The following is a 22,408-nucleotide window of genomic DNA, read 5'->3' as shown; positions in this document are numbered from 1 at the left end:
ATATATTAGATTTTAAATTTTTTTAAAATATTAAATAAAAATAATATAATATTTTTAAAAATTATGAAATTAGTTTAAATTTTCATTTTTTTATATATTCACATTTAAATATTATACATATTTCATTTAATAAAATTTAAAATATTAATATGATTTAATTTGATAATATCAAAGATATAAAATAATATTATTGATGTTTAATTTATTCATATATATTTTAAAATTTTTATAATTATTTTTAATTTTAATAATATATAAATTATATATTTATGACGTCACCGGTTCGATAGCGGTTCGACCGCCGGTCCGACCGGTGAACCGTGAACCGGTAACTTTTCCGGTTCGATCACCGGTCCGGTTTTGAAAACATTGGTCATATCCAGCCAATAAGCAACGTCCAAAAAGATCCAGAGCTATCCTGAAAATGCGCGGGTAACACAAGATTTTGATTCAAATAACACACCCAAATTAAAAGTAAAAAGCAAGGAGGGTATATGGAGTAGTACAAGATTAACAGCCAAAGCTTTCATTTGCAGTCCAAAATGACCACTGGATGGATGAGAAACAAGCTCAGGTACATTTCCAGAACAAGATATCCGTTTTCCTCAAACAATCCAGAAAGGGATGTGACCCACATGTACTATAATAGGCACATGAGTAACACAAGCCATAATTTTCATTCACATAATTGAAGCGAATATCTTTGATATTCCACACCCCACCACACAATCATCTAGGGCTGTCTTATGGATACATTCAGTATCACATGATTTTTTTTTACTTTGTTTCCCTCTTTCCTCCTTAGAAAGACATGATAGGACTGACCTCTTTCTCCTCTCAATTGCAGTTACACATAAGGGGTTAAATGATCAGGAGGAAGTTAACCCTCCATGTCCTTTTGAGTAGTGGAATAATACTGATCCGGGCTTCACAATCCAACATTACATGTGTCAAGCTCACAAGGTAGATAGAATATACTAATAATCTGCCGGAGTTTACCCATTTCAGGTGGTGGAAAGATTTAGACTTTGCAACAAAACTATCTTTTGCTCGGGACAGACTGGTGGAGTGCTACTTTTGGGTATTGGGGGTATGGTTTGAGCCCCAGTACTTACTTGCTAGAAGGGTCCTAACCAAAGTAATGGCCACGACATCCATTGTGGATGATGTATAAAATGTGTATGGCACATTTGACGAGCTCGAACTCTTTACAGAAGCAATTGAGAGGTTGACAGATGCATATTGTTATCTTCAATTTAATTTCTACATTTTTTTTTGGAGATTACGGATTCAAAGTTATCTAAGTGCATCTTCATCTGTTCACTTTCAGATATGGAACATCAGCAACATGGACCAACTCCCAGACTATATGAAATTGTGTTATCAAGCTGTCTTAGATGTTTATGAAGAAATTGAGGAAGAGTTGGCCAAGGAAGGTAAACTATGTAGTGTTCCATATGCAAAAGCAGCGGTTTGTCCTTCCTCTTTATATATTTTTTTTTTACCTTTCAATGACGTGATTTATATTGTACAAGCTAGGAACATAATGTTATAACCCAGATGAAAAACTAATCCGATCCTACTTTGCTGAAGCAAAATGGTTCCACCAAGAATACATACCGAGCATGGATGAGTATATGAGTAACGCGTTAGTAAGTTGTGGGTACTCTATGCTAGCCACATCCTTCATTGGCACGGGAGATATAGCAACAAAGGAAGCTTTTGATTGGATATTCAGCAACCATAAGATGATTAGAGCTTCATCAATCATTTGTAGGCTCATGGATGACATCATTTCCCATCAAGTATAATTAGATGATAACTATATATTAACATGATCACACACAAGCATAAATAAAGAAAAGGATGGGATTTTAATGTGATTTGGTAATTAATATGACCTCTATGTTCATAGAGCACATCAATATTTAAGAATCCATTGATTAAACGAAAAAATATATATATAAGGGTTGCAATGGTAAAAGCTCTCATTCTCTTCTCAATTATGGTTACGCGTGATTTTCACTCTCTAAAAAAAAAATCCTAAATCATAAGAGAGTTAGATATAACAACTAGAGGCAAACTCATCATTCAATAAATAAAAAAATTTCTTTGATCTCAGTGAGAAGCTCAACCCTCAACACTCTTTATGCAGTATAATAAAACTAATTTAGGCTTTACAATCAAACATTATGTTATACCGTCATTCACTTTATAAACTCTAAAAAATTCAATATAATGTTGAATGTTAATTTGATTTTCACTTTTTGTATAGTTTAAGCAAAAGAGAGGGCACATAGCCTCTAACGTGGAATGCAACATGAAGCAATATGGGGTTTTTGAGTAAAAAGTGTATGAGGAGTTGAATAACCAAATGATGAATGCCTAGAATGATATAAATGAGGAGTTTCTCAGACCTATGCAAGCACTGATGCCTCTCCTCATACTTGTTCTCAATTTTATTCGTGTCATGGATGTCTTGTACAAGGACAAAGATGAGTATTGAGCTCAAAAATTAATATTTGGCTCATAAAAGGTGCACAATTGATAGGAATGATATAAAATATGAAGAGACTAATATACCATTTAAAACTAATTTGAATATTTTCTATCATAATATTTGATAAACTTTTTTATCTTAATTTTTTTTTAATAATTATTCCGAAAATTTATTATTTGTAGAAAACTAATTTTTTTTAAATATATATATATATATATTCTAAAATTATTACATTTAAAAAAATTAATTTTGACATATTTTTAGTTATTTTTTACATACAATTTTAAAAATATATATTTTTCAAGATGTTTGATTTTTAAATAATAATAATTTTTTTTTATTTTTTTGGAAAAGGGTGTATTTTTTTCCAAATCACTAAATTAAATTAAATTTTAGTGAGATTTAAAAAATGAATAAAATTTAAATTAATATTTTTTTACTCTTTTTTTCATAGTCAATAAAGGTCATTTTTTAAAAGATAAAAAATTAATATCATTCTTTTCAATTTCACACTTTCTCTAAATTTTGGGTTTAAATAATGAACTTATATGGATTAAAACTTAATTTTTTGAGGTTCAAAATACAATTATCCATGTTTTTTATCTTATCCACGTCATGGATATCCTTTATAAGGACAAAGACAAGTACACGCATGTTGAAAACATTATGAAAGATCTCATTGCATCCATACTCATAGACCCTTTGCCCATATAATTGTGGCTTTGGCTTTATGATGTTTCCTATTGCATTTGAGATTTAATTGGGCTAGCAGGGTAAGAATGCAATGCACTATTACCATATTGTTGTGAAATAATAAGAGCTTCCTTTTTTTTGGTTGGATTATATACCAAATGTTCAATAAAAAAAAACAAAAAAAAAACTCATCTTCTCCCCATCTTAGAAACATCAAATCACAAAAGAAACCAAGCTAAATCTTAATAGGGTTTGGTTGATATATAAAAACTTGATCAATCACGTTCAAGTCTCATTATTTTGTATCAAATTCGGTCCTACTACTTTATATCTTGGTCCCATCATCTGTTTTTGATATCATTCTTTTACATCTATTATCATACACTGATGTAAAGTTTATTATATATATTTTCGACAATCAAGATGAAAAATACGATAAATACTTCTTCGGAAAGGGAAACTTTTGCCAACTAATTAGGGAGAGAGCCAACAAGCCAACTAAAATCTAAATAGTAGGCCATGGTATGGAAATTAGGATGTGGCACCAACCATGCCAAGCAATCTGGATAAGATTTCTTCCCTCAGAACAATCCAATTTATATAAGATTTTATTCCCTCGAAACAATATTCCAATTTATGTCTTCCTCAAAAATCGAAAGAAAAAAATAGAAGAATACTACTACAAACCACACGATGAAAATGAAGATATAGCATATGACATATAACGTGAGGTCTGATGAGGATGATAGTATAAGTTTACCTTGTAGAGTATAAGTTTACCTTAGCAAATGTAGAGTATAAGTTTACCTTGTTAACATGCTCGACTTCAATCCACAATATTTTCACAATTTTGACAGTTTTATCATTATTGGATTTATAATAAAAGAAAAAATAATCCTTGGTAAGCCAATGTCCACAAAAGGTAATAAAAAATGAATATCCTAAATCAATAATCACAAAATTATTATACTAGCTAAAATCTCCTTTACTTCAATAGGATGAGAGTGCATCAATGTTCATCTTATCTTATCCTCATTTCAAATGTATGAACATCATTCATTTGGTCCCCCACAATATTGTTAAATCTTTGCATATAAGACATGTGACATGTTAGCAACAGATAATAATAAGTCATGAATCTCTATGTCCATGAGGGCATTATAGAGTTTTGGTTCAAATATTATCTGAAATGGCATATAAATATTTTTAACATTCTTTTTTAATTAGATTAAAAATGCCCATCTCCAAATTTAAAATAAAAGAAAATAAATTAATTAATTAATTGAGTGTGACTGTGTTTGATTTTTTTTGGAATCATCGAATTTGCTGCTATTTGCTCCACCCAAATAACAGGTGATATATATTTAACAAAAAAAAAATATTATTATCTTGAAATTTCTATACTTCAATATTCTTTTTTTTTGTTTGTTTTTTAAAGGATTAAGCTCATTTGTGATCTTTTATACAATTATTTTTTGATATTATAACACATGTAGCATGAGCTTCCACCTTGTCCATCTTTAATCTAGCTATTTCTATATATATATATATATATATATTATATATTTTTTTCTATGAATCCAAACAACCTAGAGAAACCAGGGCTTCCCTATAAATACATTGAGTTCTACTTCCCTATAAACGTTTTTAACATAAAAAATAAAAAAAAAACACTTTAACCGCGATTCGACCATTGATCTAACCAGTGAACCGTGAACTAGTAACTTTTTCAGTTTAATGACCGGTTCAATTCTAAAAACATTGCTTAGACCTACACAAACACTAATGTCTCTCCTCACACTTATTCTTAATCTTATCCACGTCATGGATGTCCTGTATAAGGACAAAGACAAGTACACACATGTTGAAAACATTACAAAAGATCTCATTGCATCCATACTCATAGACCCTTTGCCCATATAATTGTGGCTTTGGCTTTACGATGTTTCCTATTGCATTTGAGATTTAATTGGGTTAGGACAGTAAGAATGCAATGCACTGTTACCATATTGTTGTGAAATAATAATAGCTTCCTTTTTTTTGGTTGGATTATATACAAATGTTCAAAAAAAAAAAAAAAAAAAAACTCATCTTCTCCCCATCTTAGAAACATCAAATCACAAAAGAAACCAAGCTAGCTAAATCTTAATAGGGTTTGGTTGATATATAAAAACTTGATCAATCACGTTCATGTCTCATTATTTTGTATCAAATTCGGTCCTACTACTTTATATCTTGGTCCCATCATCTGTTTTTTATATCATTCTTTTACATCTTTATTATTTATATTATCATACACTGATGTAAATTTTATTATATGTACTTTCGACAACCAAGATGAAAAATCCGACAAATACTTCTTTGAAAAGGGAAACTTTTGCCAACTAATTAGGGAGAGAGCCCACAAGCCAACTAAAATCTAAAATAGTAGGCCATGGTATGGAAATTAGGATGTGGCACCAACCATGCCAAGCAATCTGCATAAGATTTCTTCCCTCCAAACAATCCAATTTATATAAGATTTTATTCCCTCATAACAATATTCCAATTTATGTCTTCCTCAAAAATCGAAAGAAAAAAATAGAAGAATACTACTACAAACCACACAATGAAAATGAAGATATAGCATACGACATCTAATGTGAAGTTTGATGAGGATGATAAAGAAACAGCTCGGTACATAGGGTTTGTTTTTAAAATTTGAATTATTTTTAAAATTTTATTATTTTATAATTATTTTTATATGAGCATGTGAAAATATGTTTTTTTTTTCAAAAAATAATATATTAACTATATTTGAGCGCAATACAACAAATATAAAATGCTTAAGAATTAACATAAAATTGGCTTTTATTTATGTTTTTTATTTGTTTTGAATAGGGTTTGTTTTTCAAAAGAAACTTTATGTTTCCAATTGTATTTTATAGATTACTGTAAACTAATTAATATTTTTATGAAAAATAAGTTAAAAATAATTTGGAACTAATAACTTTTTCCAAAATGTTCTGAAATAAGACTTTTAAAATGTTGATCCTAATTATTTTTATACCACAAACTAAATTAAAAAGTAAGTTTGATAATGATTTTAAAAAGTGTTTTTAACTTAAAAAAAAAAATTAATTAAGTATTTGATAAATTAAATATTTTTAAAAAAATGTTTTTAACATAAAAAAAAAAAACAAAAAAAAAAAAAACACTTTAAGTAATTCTTTTAAAAATATTTTCTATCAATGCCTACTTTCTTCAACTCTAAAAGTTATTTTTAAAAGTTTTAAAAATATTTTTAAAATTTTACCAAATATATAATTTTTTTTTTCAAAGACATTTTTTATATCAAAAGTACGTTGTATAATAATTATCAAACAAATTCTTAGGAACTCTTAATATAAATTTGATAATATAATTTTTCATGTTTTCTCTTTACATTTAATTGTTGCAAAACTCAATAGATCAACATCGATCATCACACTAGGCCCCCAACAAAAATCAGTTCTAAAAATGTATATTCTAGTTCAATTTTTATTAATTTAAAATATTGATAATCCATTAATTGGGTCCACATATTTTATTTTGCCTCATCTTAACCCCAACAAATTTAAAGTAAAAGAAAATAAATAAATTAATTAATTGAGTGTGACTATGTTTGATTTTTTTGGAATCCTCGAATTTGCTGCTTTTTGCTCCACCCAAATAACAGGTGATATATATTTAACAAAAAAAATATTATTATCTTGAAATTTCTATACTTCAATATTATTATTATTTTTTAAAAAAAGGATTAAGCTCATTTGTGATCTTTTATACAATCATTTTTTGATATTATAACACGTGTAGCATGAGCTTCCACCTTGTCCATCTTTAATCTAGCTATTTCCATATATATATATATATTTTTTCTATGAATCCAAACAGCCTAGAGAAACCAGGGCTTCCCTATAAATATGAGTTATACTTCCACATACCACCCACAAGGGCATAAGCAGCAACGACACTTTCTTAAGGTTCTTCTTTAGGCAAAGTATGGCTTCTTTCTCACTATCAATCACCCAGAGGGCTGATCCTAAGCTGGCTTGCAACACTGCAAACTTTCTTCCTAACTTCTGGGTTACTGTTTCCTCACCCACACCCTGATGATACGGTAAATATTAAGAATTCTAAAAAAATATTATTTGAAAATAAGTGAAAAAAAAAAAAACTAAAAGATGTTATTTGAAAACATCTTATTTTCTATTCTAAATAACATAAAATAAAAAATAATTTTTAATTGTCCAACCCATTTTTAATGTTTTTTTGTTATGAAGAACAAAAAATTGTTCTAGACTGTCATTTCCAAACAAACTCATAACTTCTCACTTGTAAAAAAGAGTTTTTTTACTGCTAAATCCCATCCTACAAAAATTCCGAATCACAATTTTGGTGGTTTTTAGCAAATGTAGAGTATAAGTTTACCTTGTTAACATGCTCAACTTCAATCCACAATATTTTCACAATTTTGACAGTTTTATCATTATTAGATTTATCATAAAAGAAAAAAAAATCCTTGGTAAGCCAATGTCCACAAAAGGAAATAAAAAATGAATATCCTAAAATCTCCCTTACTTCAATAGGATGAGAGTGCATCAATGTTCGTCTTATCTTATCCTCATTTAAATGTATGAACATCATTCATTTGGTCCCCCACAATACTGTTAAATCTTTGCATATAAGACATGTGACATGTTAGCGATAGATAATAATAAGTCATGAATCTCTATGTCCATGAGGGCATTATAGAGTTTTGGTTCAAATATTATCTGAAATGGCATATAAATATTTTTAACATTCTTTTTTAATTAGATTAAAAATGCCCATCTCCAAATTTAAAGTAAAAGAAAATAAATTAATTAATTAATTGAGTGTGACTGTGTTTGATTTTTTTGGAATCATCGAATTTGCTGCTATTTGCTCCACCCAAATAACAGGTGATATATATTTAACAAAAAAAAATATTATTATCTTGAAATTTCTATACTTCAATATTCTTTTTTTTTGTTTGTTTTTTTAAAGGATTAAGCTCATTTGTGATCTTTTATACAATTATTTTTTGATATTATAACACATGTAGCATGAGCTTCCACCTTGTCCATCTTTAATCTAGCTATTTCTATATATATATATATATATATATATATATATATATATTTTTTTTTCTATGAATCCAAACAGCCTAGAGAAACCAGGGCTTCCCTATAAATACATTGAGTTCTACTTCCACATACCACCCGCAAGGGCATAAGCAGCAACGACACTTTCTTAAGTTTCTTCTTTAGGCAAAGCATGGCTTCTTTCTCACTATCAATCACCCAGAGGGCTGATCCGAAGCTGGCTCGCAACACTGCAAACTTTCTTCCTAACTTCTGGGGTGACTGTTTCCTCACCTACACCCCCCATGATACGGTAAATATTAAGAGTTCTAAAAAAATATTATTTGAAAATAAGTAAAAATAATAAAAAACAATAAAAAGATGTTATTTGAAAATATCATATTTTTTATTCTAAATAACATAAAACAAAAAACAATTTTTAATTGTCCAACATATTTTTTTTTGTTTTTTGTTATAAAAAACAAAAAATTGTTCTAAATTATCATTCCCAAACAATCTCCTAACTTCTTACTTGTAAAAAAGAGTTTTTTATTGTTAAATCCCATCCTACAAAAATTCCGAATCACAATTTTGGTGGTTTTTAGCAAATGTAGAGTATAAGTTTACCTTGTTAACATGCTCGACTTCAATCCACAATATTTTCACAATTTTGACAGTTTTATAATTATTGGCTTTATAATAAAATAAAAAATAAAAAAATCCTTGGAAAGCCAATGTCCACAAAAGGTGATAAAAATCGAATATCCTAAATAAATAATCACAAAATTATTATACTAAAATCTCCTTTACTTCAATAGGATGAGAGTGCATCAATGTTGATCATCTTATCTTATCCTCAATTCAAATGTATGAACATCAGGTCCCCCACAATATTGTTAAATCTTCGCATATTCTTTGCATATGAAATATGTGACATGTTACCGACAAATAATAATGTCTTGAATGATGTCCATGAGGGTATTATTGAAATCGCATATAAATATTTTTAACATTCTTTTTCAATTAGATTAAAAATACCCATCTCCAATTTTTTGTTTATACATTTTTGAGAGAGTAATTAAAATCGTTTTATTGAAAGTTCTCTTCTTGTACAAATCCAATGTTTAACAAAAAAATTTAATATCACTTTTAAAAATGTTGAAAATCACTTTAATTAAAAGACCAAAAGCATTTTTTTATTTTTTTTTTCCAAAAATCACTTCAGATAATTGTTTTGGTTATATTTGGCTCCAGAAAATATTAAGAAAAGAAAAAAAAACGGAAAGGAAATGATTTTCTCAAAACTAAGAAGCCTAGCTGCCCGGCCTATAAATGCATGAGTTCCACTTCCACATACCACCGACAAGGGCATAAGAAGCAACGACACTTTCTTAGGCTTCTTCTCTGGCCAAAGTATGTCTTCTTTCCCACTATCAATCACCCAGAAGGCTGATCCTAAGCTGGCTCGCAACACTGCAAACTTTGTTCCCAACTTCTGGGGTGACTGTTTCCTCACCTACATTCCTGATGATACGGTAAATACTTGAAGTTCTAAAAAAAAATTATTTTTTGTAGTATTAGATGTTTATGTTGTTTATATAATTTTTGGTCCAGGTAACACATGCCTGCAAAGAAAAAGAACTTGAAGGACTGAAAGAAGAAGTGAGAAAGGAGCTAAAAGCTACTGCTGGGAAGTCTTCACAACTGCTGAACTTCATAGATTCCATCCAACGCTCGGGCTTGGCTTACCACTTTGAAAGGGAGATAGAAGAAGCATTAAAAGTTATGTATGAAACATATAATTTGGTTGATGATGATAACGATGACCTTGCCAGTGCTGCTCTTCGAATCCGGTTACTAAGACAAGAAGGCTACCACATTCCATCCGGTAAAAGCTTTTGTCCCATATTTGCTGCGAGTATGTGTAATGATCTACTATTAACCATGTAAATACTATTGATTCTAGTTCAAAGGGCTCTCACAATTTTAAAACAAGTCTACATGATTAAGAAGGGTCTATATATATGGTATCAAAAAGTTTTTCTCCTATTCGACATAGGATATCACAATCATTCTCGTTATGTTTCATGGGATTGCGAGACTAAATGAACTTTCACACCAGAGTTTGGATGGGCTTTGATACTAATTATAACCACCTTACAAACATGTATATTAGGACATTAAGTCTTATTTATATGTTGGTAGATTTATTCCTTTTAATATTTGATTATAGAAGTCTTTTTTTATAGTGACTTACTCTTCACTGAAGATCAAGAGTTGTTTTTCGTCCAATTGGGATGTCATGGGTACGTCTAAAGAGGTTTGACATATGACATATTAGGCTCCTTTGAAGTATAAAAATGTTCAGTATCATTTTTAGACTTAAAATGTTATAAAATGATTTTTCAAAAGAAGCAGGGGCTACTCAAATAACTAATCCCACTCAAGTGGCATAAGTCCGCTTAAGAGATCATGATAGTCCTACCAAAATTAGAAACGAATTTTGGATGAATTTCAAGATATTGGAAAGAGATTATTGAGGGACCTTTCATTCCTTGGAAAGGATCTTAGAGAGAAGGCCTAAAGTGTCACACCATTCCTAATATCTCATTTAAGGATTAGATCTTTGAATCTTGGGTTGAAGATCATCATCCTTTTAGGTGTTCCCTATTGAACTTTCAGTGGTTTTTCTTGTAGATATTATCCGCTTTGGTCCAAGAAACCCTCTTTACTTTAAAACACATCTACATGATTAAAAAGAGTTCATAAATATGTATATGTCATCTTGAATAACTGATCTGATCCAAGAAGTTCTCACGATTTTAAAACAATACTACATGATCAAAAGAAGTTCATAAATAAATATATATATATGTCGTCTTGAATAAATTATCTTTGATTTAATGGTTATATATTAAACCTTGATGATGAAATAGATGTATTTAAGAAGTTCAAGGACGAGGAAGGCAACTTCAAGGAATCATTGGTGGGTGACTTACCAGGCATGCTAGCTCTATATGAAGCTACACATTTAATGGTGCATGGAGAAGACATACTGGATGAAGCCCAGGCTTTCACCACTGCCCACCTTCAGTCCATGGCACCTGATTCAGATAATCCTCTCAAAAACAAGTGATTCACGCTCTAGAGCGGCCGATTCGCAAGAGCTTAATAAGGGTGGAGGCAAGGCACTACATTTCCATCTACCAAGAATATGATTCACATAATAAATCTTTACTTAAGCTTGCAAAGTTAGATTTCAACCTGTTGCAGTCACTCCACAGGAAAGAGCTGAGTGAGATCACTAAGTAAGTTTTTTAACTCCAATTGTTTGCAGAAAGCTAGCTGTTGAGCAACTCTCATGACTCTGATCATCTATTGATATATCTTTGATCAGGTGGTGGAAAGGTTTAGATTTTGCTACAAAGCTACCCTTTGCAAGGGACAGAATAGTGGAGGGATACTTTTGGGTATTGGGAGTGTACTTTGAGCCCCAATATTTCCTTGCTAGAAGGATCTTACTGAAAGTATTCGCCATGACATCCATTATAGATGATATATATGACACACATGGTACATTTGAAGAACTCAAACTCTTTGCCGAAGCGATTGAGAGGTTTGATATATACATGAACATCACCATCTTTACCTTAATTTCTAGTTTCTGGTAGAAAGTTCCAAATATATCTGTTGCTTTACTTGCAGATGGGATGCCGGCAGCATAGATCAACTCCCAGATTATATGAAGTTGTGTTATCAGGCTCTCTTAGATGTCTTTGAAGAAATAGAGGAAGAGATGACCAAGCAAGAAAAACCATACCGTGTTCACTATGCAAAACAAGCAGTTTGGCATCAATGTCCCTTCTTCTTCTAGATCCCTTAGGTTATATTTGGTTCTCGTAAGCATAAGGAAGGAAAGAAAAAAAAAAATGATAAGAAAAATAATTCTCACATGACAGAAAATAAAATAAAAAAATAAAATATAATTAAAATTAGTTAGGAAATTATGTATTTTCAAATTATTTAATTTTTATATTAAAGGATTAAAATAAGTTAAATGAATTTAAAATAGCATATAAAAATAATTTACGGCTTTAAATATATATATATATATATATATATATATATATATATAAATATATATTTTTCATCATTTCTTTTCTTTTACTTTTCCGTTTTTACATTCTCTCTTATATTTTTCCTCAAAATTTCCTAGCTACTAAACATAGACCTATTGTTCCGTTGAATTGTGTTTGGTATGGCCAAAATTAATGTATATTTTGCATGATTATGTAACTCAGATGAAAAAGCAAGTCCAAGCCTATTTTGTTGAAGCCAAATGGTTGAAGCAAGAATATATACCAACAATTGAGGAGTACATGACCAATGCACTAGTAAGTTGTGGCTACTTTCAGCTCGCAACCATATCTTTTGTTGGCATGGGAGATATGGTAACCAAGAAGGCCTTCGATTGGGTTTTCAGTGACCCCAAGATGGTTAGAGCTTCAGCAATCATTTGCAGGCTCATGGATGACATAGTTGACCATGAGGTACCCTATTTCACTTATTTAATTCTTTTATATAAAAATTAAATAATTTTAAAATATATAAGTTTCTTATTAATTTTAATTATATATGACTAAATATAGTTTTAAGTAATCTATATAGGAAACTTAATACAATAGAAATTGTTTGATTTTCTCCTTTTTTTTGTTGGACAGTTTGAGCAAAAAAGAGGATATGTTGTCTCAAGAGTTCAATGCTACATGAAGCAATATGGTGTTACTGAGCAAGAGGCGTGTGAGGAGTTCAATAATGAAATAATGAATGCATGGAAGGATATGAATGAGGAGTGTCTCAAACGTACACAAGTGCCCATGCCTCTTCTCACATGTGTTGTTAATTTTGCCCGTGTGATAGATCTCTTATACAAGAATCAAGACGAGTACACACATGTGGGGAAGTTGATGAAAGATCTTATTGCATGGATGCTTATAGACCCTGTGCCAATGTAAATGCGGCGATGGTTCGATACTGTGCTTCATCCGTCGTATGAAAATATGATTGATATATAGTTTGGGTGTTGCATATACCATCCCTATTTCAATCATCGTTTGTTTGTTATCAAAATCATCTATGAAGAGTTATCTATTAACTTCCATTTCTATCATCTCCCAAGTCCATCAATAAAAGAGTATGATTGTGACAATTGTTTGTTCTTTTAATTTTAAGGGACCAAAGAGTTTATAAATGGAATCTTTTGTAAGTCTTTTTGCCTTTTTTGTTACGTCTTGCCGTAGGTAATAAAATCCTTGCTAAGCCAATGTCAATGATAAAAATCTAATATTCCTAAATTAATAATCACAAAATTATTATACTAAAATCTCCTTCACTTCAATAGGATGAGATTACATTAATGTATATCTTATCCTCAATTCAATTATTTGATAAAATGAAGCAAATCTCTATCATTTGCTCCCACATATATCATATTATGTGCTTCCAAATTGAAATTATTTTTGGATGGGGTATTTCAAAAAGACATAGAAGACCCAAATGTATGAACATCATTCATTTGGTCCCACGCAATATTGATAAATCTTTGGACATAAAACATGTGACATAAAGGACAAATAATAATAATTCATGAATCTGTGTGTCCATGAGGGCACTATAGAGTTTTGGTTCAAAAATTATTTGAAATTGCATATAAATATTTTTAACATTCTTTTTCAATTAGATTAAAAGTACCCATCTCCAATTTTTTGTTTATATTGAGAGAGTGATTAAAATGGTTTTATTGAAAGTGTTCTTCTTGTACAAATCCAATGTTTAACAAAAAAATTTAATGCCATTTTCAAAAAATTTGAAAATCACTTTAATTAAAATACTAAAATCATTTTTTTCTCTTTCCTTTTTTATCCAAAAGTCACTTCAGATAATTATTTTATGATATTACTCATAAATTATACAACATATACTCCCAATTTTAGGATATACATATATAGGATTGGACTATGTTTCAAAATTGTTTTCAAAACTAAGTTTTAATTATTTTTAAGAACTGAAAAATATGAAAACATGTTTGACGATCAATCATTTACAAAACACGTTTTTGAAAATTGTTTTAAAAACAAGTTGCCTTGCAGATGACATAATTTAATTGTTTTTACTTGTTCTTTGAGGTTTTTTTTAAAAAAAAATAATTGTATAAATATAAAAAATGATTAAAAATAAAGCATTATATGTATAAGTTATTTTTTAAAAATATTTGAAAATATAAAAAACATTTTGACAACATTCCAAGTTCAAAAAATGGAGTTTTGTTCTTAAAAAAAAAAAATGAGGATATGAAAGAAGTGTTTGAAAAATGTTAGGAAAACTACTTTTGAAAATGAACTTTAATGAAAAGGCGTGTCCTACTGTTGAAGAATATAAGGAAGAAGTGAATATTAAAACTTAAGGTTCATTTATGATACCTAGCTAATGATATTTTTTTCAATACGTATTAAAAACACACCATCAATCAAGTAGTGTATGTACAATTTTTTTAAGTTTTATTGTTTATATCATAATCTCATTTGTTTATACCCTTATACATTGGTCTCATTTTCTTGTACCCTTGTTCAATGCCTAAATCTCACTATACATATCCAATGGTCTAGATTTGGACTTGATAGGTACCTTACGGTACATAGCATGTTCCTAAAACTTACTTTCATGTGCATGCAGTTAAGCTCAACCTAAACCCCCCGTCCAAAACAAAGGTTGTAAATTCTGACTGAGGAAATGGCCGAAATTTTAGCAGTATTCGAACTTTGATAAAAGAAAATATGTAAAGAAGGAAGAATAGAAGAGGAAGAAAGATGAGGTTTGGTCCGTTTGGTAGATTCTGCTTAAAATGATGATCAGTAGTTACGGTGAAGTTCATTTTTTGTGGATTTGTTTGTCATTGAGCAACTGTTAAGCAGATTAATCCACCATTGACAAACAATTTTGAACAACAATCAAAGTGGTGTATGGAAGAATCATTACAAACCCAGGCATTATTGAAGAGGTATACCTTTGCACTGGACATGCATTGACTTAGGTCTTGACATGGCTTGGGCATGGACTTGACTTAAACACTGGTTTGACTTTAAATTTTTACTTGATTTGTATTGGCTTGAGTTGGGATTTGACTTAGTTTGGCCTTTGGTGTTACTTGAAATTTGACTACTCTTGACCTTCACATGGCTTTTGGTCACATTGACTTGGGTTTTAACTTGATTTGGGTCTTATTATGACTTGGCCTTCAGCATGATCTAGCCTTTGAATCGGCTTCACTTGAATTGAACAATGATAATCAAAGGGTGTGAATGCTTGGTTTTGGATTTTTCAAACTTGATTTTAAAGGGCCTCAAAACTCAATTTATGAATTCTTCAACTATTAATTCTTAGATGGTGTTTGTTTTTTTACTTAATTTTAAATAGAACATAAATGCTTAATAGTGTTAAATATTAGATTGTTTGTTTTTGTAGTATTTTATTTTTATTAAATATTAAAAAGTAAAGAAAAATCAATATGTTATTTTTTCTATTTAGAAAAAATTACATATTTTGGTTTTTTCTATTTAATAAAAAGTCTATAATAAGTCATAAAAAAGTATAAAAACAAACATCCTAAATTCTGAAAACAAATTGCTTTCAGCAAAAAACCAAAAAAACAAACACCACCTTAATCTTTAAATCTTCAACATTTTTTAATCTTCTAGATGAACTCTTTCCTACTCCTCTCAAGTGCATGTGCTAGTATCAAAATGTACTTTTACCTATAAGATAAGACATGGTCTTCATATTGCAATTGAAAGAAGACACAATGACGATATCTAGGGAATATGCAACTGGCTTATTAACGCAAGAGGGTTTTGGGAGTATGGAAGTCGTGAATCCCTCGATCCCCAAAATGCATTAGGAGAATTTTTAAGTTTGTGCAGCACTCTCATTCACAATTAAGCAAACCAAATAAGCATTAATTGAGACCATAAATTCTTAATATTAATACCAAACATCAGAAGTAGATACTAAAAAAAATTGAATTCCAAAACCATACACCTGCTTAAGATTTAAAGTACTATAAATTCCAGGCTCGGAGGTACATGTGATTTCAATTGCTCAGCTCTTGTTCTTGCAGCTAGTTGTCTCTTCAACCATGGTCCCCTCCTCCTATGTCCTTGGCTTGTATCAATGATAATTTTCTCGAGTGCAATAGCATTTTCAATAATCTGCATGACTAGCTCACAAGCACTGCTACAATCATTAAAACCAACAATTTTCACCAGTTTCAGGTATTGATGGGAATATTGGATCAATGCCTTGGCATATCTTTTTGCGACTGGTATGATTTGAGTTCGCCATTTTAACTGTAAAATAAAATGCCAGGGAGTCAAAATCATTTACACAAGCAAGGACTATAGCTAAGAATATACATTTTGATTGAATCAGACAGAAGAACATCCACCTGCAACACCAAACTCTCTAAGTGAGGACACTTCTTCAGCATTGCAACAAATCCAAGGAGACAATTCTCAGGGCACCCAACAAAGACAGTTAATTTTAATTGCTTGAGGTTTCTTAATTTTGGAAGCAAATAGGCTCTTGATCGTTCCTGAATCAAAACCAGCAATATGATCACTTTATAATTTCAAAAAGCACAAAAGAAAGAAAATCAGCTATACATAAACTAACCGGAAAAAAATGATCGACTGTCAATTGAAGAATCTGCAGCTGATGAACACAAGATGAAAGCTTCAAAAGCATATTCTTTGCAAACCCTAATCTTCCAACACCGGCCAATACCTCAACGAGGAGAGGTGAATTCTCAATATGCATATTGTTTGGCAGCAGATCTCCCTTCCTTTCTCCCCGATAGGTAAAGGAAACGAGGTTTGTGTCACATATCTCAATGGTTTGGATAGAGGAACACTTGACTATCTCCAAGTGCCTCAGCATGATGGATGGGCCAGCAACCCTTAAATTAACCAAACTTTCGCTGCCATGCACAGATAGCCGTTCGAGAAGAGGGCAGTTCGATAAGAAATACTCAACAGCTTCGCTGCTCACATTTATGGACTTCAATGACAAAGTTTTAAGGGACTTAAAGCCAACAAACATACCATTAGGATCCCGTGCTTCCCTCACTCCCAAAATTCGATGCGGGAATTTATAGAAATTCTGAAAATAACTTAACATGACGAACCAGGGATCCCGATCCTGATTCTGAGAAGAACATCTTAAGAAGTCGAACTCAAGGTTTTTGACATTCTTTGACATTGCAAACTCAAACCATTTGTCGATATCAGAACGAGATCTCTTAGACAAATCAAAACAAACCCTGAATTCATCTAAGTTTCGGCCGCCTCTATACTTTGCCAAGACCTTGTGAACCCATTTAATATATTTGCGCCGCCGCCGCCGCCGCCCTGCAGCAGTCGAAAGGGCGAAGGAATGCGACCGTCTGACAATTTTGTTAACTACTGAATCGAAGTTGAGACGTGAAGTATATGTCCACAAGTACCTCCATCGCTGTGAGAGAACACTGGTAGCCGCAGCTTCCCTTAGGGTTAGGCGAGATAGTATTGAAATAAGAATTTCATCCGGCAACTCGCTAAGCAGGTCCTCCCCAAAATCACCGTCATCGGATATGTACTACGTAGCCAGAATTGAGAATGGACGTCAGAAAAGAGTTAATCATCTACATTACACTCTAATAATTGAAATTAAATCCCTTTACCTCGTCTCCTGTACGTCTTCGTCTTGCCCTCTTCATCTTCCTCTGTATGCCGGGCATTGGGGGAACTCAGTTTCTCTAAGAAATCAAAGAAAATTATAATATGGATTTTGCCGAATTTGACTGGTTCTTCCAAGTATATATAGACCTATACCTTCCATACCAGGGAAAGGAAAGAAAGAGACTAGTATACACCTATCCAAATTCCAAAATTACGATTTTCCCGTTGGTGAATTTTTCCTTTTTAGAATTCTTTTGGTGGTGCATAACAACTTGGACTATTGTGATCTTCATTATTAGAATAAATATATTTTTATTACATTCTTATCAAACACAAAATTTTAAAATGAGTTTGCTAATAAAAATTATATTATACAAATTATCTTTCTCCCTCAATTTCCATATGGATAAATTTAAAATTCAAAATTTTTAAAATTTTTATTTTTAATTTCCTCCAATATTTCAATTATTTACTTTTAATTTTAATTTATTATTTATTATATCAATTGATTTTTTAATTACTTTTAACTTTAATTTTAATATGAGTGAAAGTTTACTATATCATAAATAGTTACATGTCATTCAAACATGATGAACATCATAAGAAATGAATTGATGGTTAGAAATTAGTTAATGAACGGTAAAAAGAAGAAAGATAATTAATGACAAAAATTGTGTGATAATAGATGAGAGATATTATTTTTCATGAGTCTTAACCTCTTTTTCATATCCAGTCTGCTTGTGGTAGACTGCACCCTCTGTTAGTCTTAATACCCCAAATTAATTGAGTTTTTAATAAAAATAATTTATTTTAAAAAAATTCCATAAATTAACTCCTCATAATTCTCAAACCAGTGCTCATGCAATCCAAGTTACAAAATTGTCGATGACTATAATTTTAATGTTTTTTTTTTCTAAAAATAATTAAAAGTGCAGTTACCAATTATGATTTTAAATTTAAGTTTAAACTCGAGTTAATGACTATGATTTTATAGATAAAACTATTCTATTTTTTTTTTTTTGTGAAAACATTTCCAAACAGGCGTTATTGCTTGATAATTCATTATTTTTTAAGATACAATAAATTTCTATCTGTTAATTGTGTGATCAATGACCGTTTGTGTTTTGTTATTTATAGAACTGTTCTTTACAAAGGAAAAAATATTGCATAGCCCCACTTGAATTTTGGTGGCTCAGTTTTTCTGAAAAGGGTTGTGTTACTATGAATTGTAATAAGACTGAACTTCCTAAGTTTCAAATCTTTGTACCTTTTGTAAAATTTACAATTATTTTCTAATTTTTAAAAGCAAAAAAAAAGGCCTATCTTAATTTTGATAGTATTTTTTTTGTAATGTATTGTATAACAAAATAAATAAATAAGGAAAAAGTGGTAGTTTGTCAAAAAGCCCAAGTACAAAATTCCAAACTCACATGTCCAAAATTACGATTTTCCCCATTTTTGTGAATTTTTCCTTTATTTTTTACCGATATTTTAGGATTTTCCCCTATTTACATGGGTTTTTTCTTTTTAGAATTCTTTTGGTGGTCCATAACAACTATTGTGATCTTCATTATTAGAAGCCCAATCATCGTAATTGTCGCCGCGTAAGCGAGTGGGAGTGATGAAGTCGCCTGGTCGGTCTCCTGTGCCGAGAAAAAAAGGTGAATTCATCTCCCTTTTAGGTGGCGGCAATGGTGGTTGTTCATCGTCGCCGGCCATTGTTTTATTGTGTGTGCATGTCAGTGCTCTGATACCATGTAAAGTGTGATTAAAGGGTCAAAGCTTAACCCTTATTGATATTCATCCACGTAAATATATAGTACATCAAGCAAACCTAATTAAGGGAAAACCGTGAGTTTAGGAAACAATCCTAAACAATGTCGTGAGTTTAGGAAACAATCCTAAACAATAACAACTACTTTCCTAGAATATATCATAATATCTCAACAATGTAACTCAGTTAAAAAGGCAAGTCCAAGCCTACCTTCTTGAAGCCAAATGGTTGAAGCAAGAATATATACCAAGAATGGAGGAGTACATGAGCAACGCGCTGGTAAGCTCTGCCTGCTCTATGCTTACAACCACATCTTTCGTCGGTATGGGAGATATAGTAACCAAGGAGGCCTTCGATTGGGTTTTCAGTGACCCTAAGATGATTAGAGCTTCAAACGTCATTTGCAGGCTTATGGATGACATAGTTTCCCATGAGGTACATATCCATATTGCATAATGGATGCTGCTACTGTTTTGTGTATACTGAAATTCTTTTGATTTTCTTTCTTGTGCAGTTTGAGCAAAAAAGAGGGCATGTTGCCTCAGCCGTAGAATGCTACATGAAGCAATATGGGGTTTCAAAGGAAGAAGCTTATGATGAGTTCAAGAAGCAAGTAGAGAGTGCATGGAAGGATAATAATGAGGAGTTCCTGCAACCTACAGCAGTGCCAGTTCCACTCCTCACCCGTGTTCTGAATTTTAGCCGGATGATGGACGTCTTGTACAAGGACGAAGATGAGTACACGCTGGTTGGACCATTGATGAAAGATCTGGTTGCAGGGATGCTCATAGATCCTGTGCCAATGTAAATGGCCAGGAGATGGTTCTATATATATGTATGTACCATGTGAAAAGGATTAATAATGTTTGTATAACATGTATGATATATCACCTTCCACCACAGTTAGTCATCATAATCTCTAGTGTTGTCAAATGTTAAATGTAATCTAGCATCGAGGCATGGTATTTTGGATATATACATATATGTCTAAAATTATGGTAGCAAAGTAATTTTTAGTAACATCTATAAATGGAATCTTTCTAAAAGTTTTTTTCCCCTTTTTGGTATGGGGACATGAGTCATTCATGGAGACCCCACTGCGGAGAATGTGTCATAATTGCAATAATTCCCGAGATTCGCAAGAGCACATGAGAAATGAAATCTTTCTAAATTATGGAGTTGTGTGGATCCCACGTCAATTTGTCTCCGATTTGGATAAGGACGGGTTGTCAAGTCACTTGACAACTATTTTTAAAAATAGTTATATGTTATTAAAAATAAAAAACAAAAAATAGAAAATAGGATATTTAAAAAAAAAATCTTTTAGGTTGTTTTTACTTTTGTTTTTTTCTAATTATTATATATAATAATTATATAAATATAAAAAATAATTAAAAATAAAGTTTTGAAGATAAAATTTATTTTTAAAATATATTTAAAAAATAAAAAATATGTTAAGAACATTTCATATTCTCAAATAGATTTTTATTGTATAAAATATCATATAATAATTTAAAATTTTATTATTTAGAATTGTTCTCAAACTAAGCCATAATTGATCATGCATAAGAAAATTTTCAACTATTATACTCCATCCAACAAAAATTTGGAACCATAATTTTGGTAGTTTTATGAACATCGTAGAGTATCATTTTACCTTTGTTCACATGCTTGACTTTAATCTATGATATTTTCACAATTTTGATGGTTTTATAATCATAGGATTTATGATAAAAAGTAAAATGGGAAAAATGTGTTTTTATTAGCATAATTGAAAAAACCCAAAATAAAAACTCAATTTTAATTATTTAAAAATAATTCAAATTTATGATCAATTGAAGGTGTGATCGCATAAGTACTATCCTTTAATCATAGAGATAGAACCTTTAATTATTATAAATACTTGCTTTGACTCGAAATCTTTGGTTGGTCCATAAAAGGCAATGAAAATCTTATCTTTGATTCAATTATTTATGATGTGGGGCAAATGTCTACTCACTTGTAACATTTTTTATGTTTCCAAGTTGAAATTATTTTTGAATGGGATGATATCAACAGGACATTAGAAGCCCGATTCGTATGAAAGTCGTTCAGTTTGTCCCACATGTTTGCTGTTGGATCTTTTGTATTTCAAAACCTAGCATTCAGTACAAATTTAGAAACCACATTTTGAGATATGTATTTTCAAAATATGATTTCAAACTAATTAAACAAAAATTACAAAAAGTTGTTAGTCAAAGACATAATTTGATAGAAAAGATGAGACATTCTGTATATTAATATTTAATGTGCATAAATTAATTTGACTTATAATGTGTGACAATTTTTGAATGTTTTATTACTATAATCATTGAATTTAGAAGATAAAATCAAATCCTTGGTAGGCCTATGTGATTGCAAATTGATGAAAAGTCTAAAATTTTAAATTAAATAAAAATTATCATTACAAAATATCTTTACGTTAATATTATTTTTCAACGAGATTAATTGTATCAATCTCTAATTTTTGGTTTCTAGCATATTTGCAAGAGTGATTAAAAGCGTTTTT

The 22,408-nt window shown here is 30.6% G+C and overlaps 1 protein-coding gene and 2 pseudogenes across 1 annotated transcript; 2 read left to right on the top strand and 1 right to left on the bottom strand.

The window, feature by feature from the left end:
• The first annotated feature begins 542 nt into the window (after nt 1-542).
• On the top strand, nt 543-2,506 carry LOC109121760 (valencene synthase-like; annotated as a pseudogene).
• Nucleotides 2,507-9,719: 7,213 nt separating this feature from the next.
• LOC100245247 ((-)-germacrene D synthase-like) lies at nt 9,720-20,915 on the top strand (annotated as a pseudogene).
• On the bottom strand, nt 16,374-18,502 carry LOC132253398 (F-box/LRR-repeat protein At3g03360-like). Its single transcript, XM_059735174.1, has 4 exons — nt 18,089-18,502; nt 17,044-18,003; nt 16,817-16,963; nt 16,374-16,718 (listed from the first exon to the last, which is right to left on the bottom strand). The coding sequence occupies exons 1-4, from the start codon at nt 18,143-18,145 to the stop codon at nt 16,422-16,424; spliced, it is 1,461 nt and encodes a 486-aa protein (XP_059591157.1). The 5' UTR covers nt 18,146-18,502; the 3' UTR covers nt 16,374-16,421.
• Nucleotides 20,916-22,408: the final 1,493 nt, after the last annotated feature.

Source organism: Vitis vinifera, chromosome 19 (genome assembly GCF_030704535.1).
Source record: "Vitis vinifera cultivar Pinot Noir 40024 chromosome 19, ASM3070453v1".
In the NCBI taxonomy this organism is placed as follows: domain Eukaryota; kingdom Viridiplantae; phylum Streptophyta; class Magnoliopsida; order Vitales; family Vitaceae; genus Vitis; species Vitis vinifera.
Note: the sequence above shows the minus strand (reverse complement) of the source record. Positions and strands in the feature narration are given on the sequence as shown.